The 3742-nt window shown below is 38.9% G+C and overlaps 1 protein-coding gene across 4 annotated transcripts in view; it reads left to right on the top strand.

Moving 5' to 3' along the window:
* The window catches only part of LOC114062245 (ubiquitin carboxyl-terminal hydrolase 44-like), a 4887-nt gene extending 2834 nt beyond the window's left edge, over positions 1-2053 (top strand). For 3 of the 4 annotated variants that reach the window (XM_027893485.1, XM_027893487.1, XM_027893483.1), the window contains exons 5-6: positions 158-279; positions 667-2053. In XM_027893485.1, coding sequence (XP_027749286.1) covers positions 158-279; positions 667-866 — 322 coding nt within the window. In that variant the 3' untranslated portion in view covers positions 867-2053. Of the gene's footprint in view, positions 1-137; positions 280-666 lie in introns of all 4 variants that reach the window. The other variant, XM_027893484.1, reaches the window with a different exon arrangement.
* Positions 2054-3742: the final 1689 nt, after the last annotated feature.

Genomic DNA, 3742 nt, shown 5'->3' with positions numbered 1-3742 from the left:
AACATGTTAAAATATAATTCAGAATGCCTTGTTCCTTCTTTAAAAAACGTTCTCATTTGCTATAACTTTCCAGGTGGTCAGGACGCAATCATCGTGAGAAGATCGGCGTACATGTTAGTTTTGACCAAATGCTAAACATGGAGCCTTATTGCTGCAGGGAATCCCTCAAGTCTCTCCTGCCTGACTGCTTCATCTACGACTTGTCTGCTGTGGTAATGCATCACGGGAAAGGATTTGGCTCAGGGCACTACACTGCCTACTGCTACAATTCAGAAGGAGGTAAGAATCAGCTCTGAAATAGGGAGTGTGGGAGAAAGGGGTATTAGTAATCTTGCCAGTTTAGAATTAAAATCTTTTCTCAAAAGGAGAGGGGAGTCACTTGTAGCTGAATTGCCTAGAATGAGAATTGCAGTTCTATAGACCAGCTGTTCAGTTTTGGTATTGGCTTGTTAAATGTGTTCTGGTTATAAACTCTTGTCAATCTGAGGAAGCTAAGCTGGGCTTTTAAAACATAAGAGGCAAATAAACTAGATCCACTGAAACAGTTTACTATTTGTACACAACTCCTTAAATGGGACAGAAGAGTAATTAATTATTAAATATAATGCAATTACTTCTAATCAGCGTCCTGATGACTTTTTTTGTGTGTGTCTTTCTTTACTGTAGGATTTTGGGTACACTGCAATGATTCCAAACTCAACATGTGCACTATGGAAGAAGTATGCAAGGCTCAAGCCTACATTTTGTTTTACAGTCAACGACTTACTCAGGCAAATGGACACGGTAAAGGACCATGTCCTAGCACAGCTGAAAGTCAGCAGCACACAGAATTAGCTGGCTGTTCCATGGACAACAGTAGCAGCTAATCCAAAGCCAGTTACCTGTGTGTATGGTCAAGGTTTGAATTGTCGTAACTATGTATTTGTAATGAAAGTACAAGATTGTACTTTTTCAATGTTTATATACTTTTGTATTAGTTGAAGTACTCTTTACAATGGTTAGTAAAAGGTTTATTGACAGTAAGTAACTTTGTAAGTACCTAGAATTTCAATACAGCTATTTTTTTAAGGAAAAGATTGCTATGTGCATTTAACTTTTACCTCAGGCTATTTTTTTAAGCTGGTTTTGTATTTTGATAATATTTTTGAATTGGTTTAGAAAACTTACTTTCAGTGGACAAATGATATTTCTCTGGTTAATTTTCTGTACGTGCTTGTGTACATTTTATAGCATAGTTCTAATGATACCGTGATTCTTACTGTCTTGCAGGAATTGCTACTAGGTCTTAGAATACTGACATTCACCAGCGAGGAATGTTACATGTCAGATAGTAAATGAATTTTTGTAGGCAACTTTCTGCGAAGTTATTTTGCAATCTTCAGGGGAGCTACACTAAAGATATGTTGATAGAATTTTTTTTAATCTGAAATTGAGGAAATAGAGCATGAATTTTTTTCATGTAAATATGTAAGAGGAGTGTTTAATAACACAAGAATGTATCTTTACCAAGACTTCCATGTTTTAGCCTTAATAAGCTTGACAACTTAAAACTCAAGTGCCAAATTCAAAGTACTAACTTTGACAACTTGGGGCTTTTTATTCCAGTACTTTAAAAGCCTTCTTAAACAAACAAACAAAAAACTCAATAACCCCCACACAACACACCCACACTCACCCCACTAGAAGTAGCATCCCTTTCTTGAATTGGACAAGCTTACTTAAAGCTGTAGCAAGTGTTGTCTATCTCAGTCATCTCTTAACACCAACAACTGATGAGAAGAAGCCGTAATGTTTGCATGAAAGCAGTTTCAGTCTGACTGGTTTCATTACCCACAACTGCTGTACCTTCTACTCCACAGTCCTACCACTAGCATTAACAGAGCTGTGCATTGAGGAGAATTTGAAAAGCAGGAATTATCCATCCTCCAGAGACAGTAGTTAATGCCATTTAAATTTTAATTGTGAAGTTACTTTGCGTAAATCCTATGCAAATTGTTACCTCATCTTCTGCAAAGTTTATACCTCAATAAAATGCCTTGATGTGGAAAGAAAACCATGCGTGTACTGGAATTAGTTCCTACATTATCATTACATTTTTAAAAATTATTTTTAGATTTTGTCTAACATGGGTCAAGGCATGCTTTGGCCATCTGTCACTGATTGAACATCTGCTTTTATTAATGACTTTTGCTATCATTTTTATCTGTTTCAGAAAGATGCCATATTATAGAAAGCACATAGCAGCCTTAGATCTCAAACTCCTTTATCTTGTGTTCGTCCTAATTAAGTATGCAAAGACAGTTTGGCTCGGGTTTTTTTTAAGCCAAAGGCCACCTGCTGAAGTGAAATGATCTGATGAATGTACTTGTTATGGCTGTGCTGTCTTTCAAATACTTTCCTTTCTGGTGAGGAAATGAATGTAATTTAAACCCTTTTTTCTACTTACAGGTAGTTCAGAAAATAGGAAGGAAGAGGAAAGAGTCATGCTAATTGCCTGCATTTGCTCTGATACTAAGTCTCAAGGCTTTCTCTGAAAGGCATCATTAGCTCTGCAAAAGCAAATTCAGTTTTTTTCCCATTGGTGCTCTCTTGGGTCAAACAAGAGAAGGGAAGGAGAAAGGAAAGCGTTCTAGTCTTATTCCAAGTAGGGGGGAGAACACCTTTGCTCACTGCAGTCCAGCACAAGGATGAGCTAATTCAGGTGTTCTTCTCAACAGCTCGTGCTTCAGTTCTTAGTACTTACTAGTTCATGTAACTAGCTCCACGCCCTTTAACTAGAGCAAGGCATAAGCACAGCATGAGTCTGCATTTAAAACAGAGCTCCGGCTGGAACCAAAGGAATAGCAGAGTTGAGGACCAGTAGAAAAAATGGGCAGAAATACCACAGCCAGCACAAAAACCTACATCCTGCTGTACGCCTTCAGCAACCAGACAGGTATTGATCAAAGCCACCCACACATCTTAGCAGCAGCTGTTCCTGGTGTCACGCTTCCACAGCACACTTGGAGTTCTGCAGAGCAGTAGCACGAAGGGTCCAGCAACTCAGCACCTGCATCAGCAACAGGGATAGAGTTATTAGATGGAATGGTCTGTTATATTGTAAAAGACCCTCTTTTATCAGGAGGGGCTGGTCTAATAGCCAAGTTACTTGTGTTAAAGACTAATCATGTGAAGGCACCTCAAAAGTCTGTATTTTTGTCTCCTCTACTTTCCATCTTCATTTTCATTCAGAAAAACAAGTTCAGGTGAACAGTTCAGCTGCAGCCCTGCCTTTCTAAGAGGTTTCTCTACACAAATACCTGCTGCCAGGTTGCCTACAGTTCCATAAGCTGCCGTTGCTGAATTTCCTCTCCTTGCATAAGCCATCCATGTTTGTAGGAACTTGAAAAAGCAATTGTGTAGTAATTATTTTAAATGAAGTGTTCAGGAACACCTCTCTCTCTCTCGCACACACATACACACACACACACACAGAGCAATGCTCCACAGGTAGTAATTTGGCAGCCAACTACAGTCTGAACATAAACCCAGAGTATCTCTCAAGATAGAAATGTTACCAGTAATTACAGTTTTACAAGCACTTATGAGATCGGTTGCTGACTCCCTTCCTTAAAGAGGCTAGATTTAAACCCAGATCCCCAAGAAAATTGGTGCTGTGTGCACCTTAACTAGTTCCCTTCCAGGTACTTTTGAGGGGAGTGCACAAAATTGTTAAGAGTGGAATGGGGCTCTGGAAATCTTT

Source organism: Empidonax traillii, unplaced genomic scaffold (genome assembly GCF_003031625.1).
Source record: "Empidonax traillii isolate 1590-97213 ecotype Southwest subspecies unplaced genomic scaffold, ASM303162v1 scaffold389:size961896, whole genome shotgun sequence".
NCBI lineage: Eukaryota > Metazoa > Chordata > Aves > Passeriformes > Tyrannidae > Empidonax > Empidonax traillii.
Note: the sequence above shows the minus strand (reverse complement) of the source record. Positions and strands in the feature narration are given on the sequence as shown.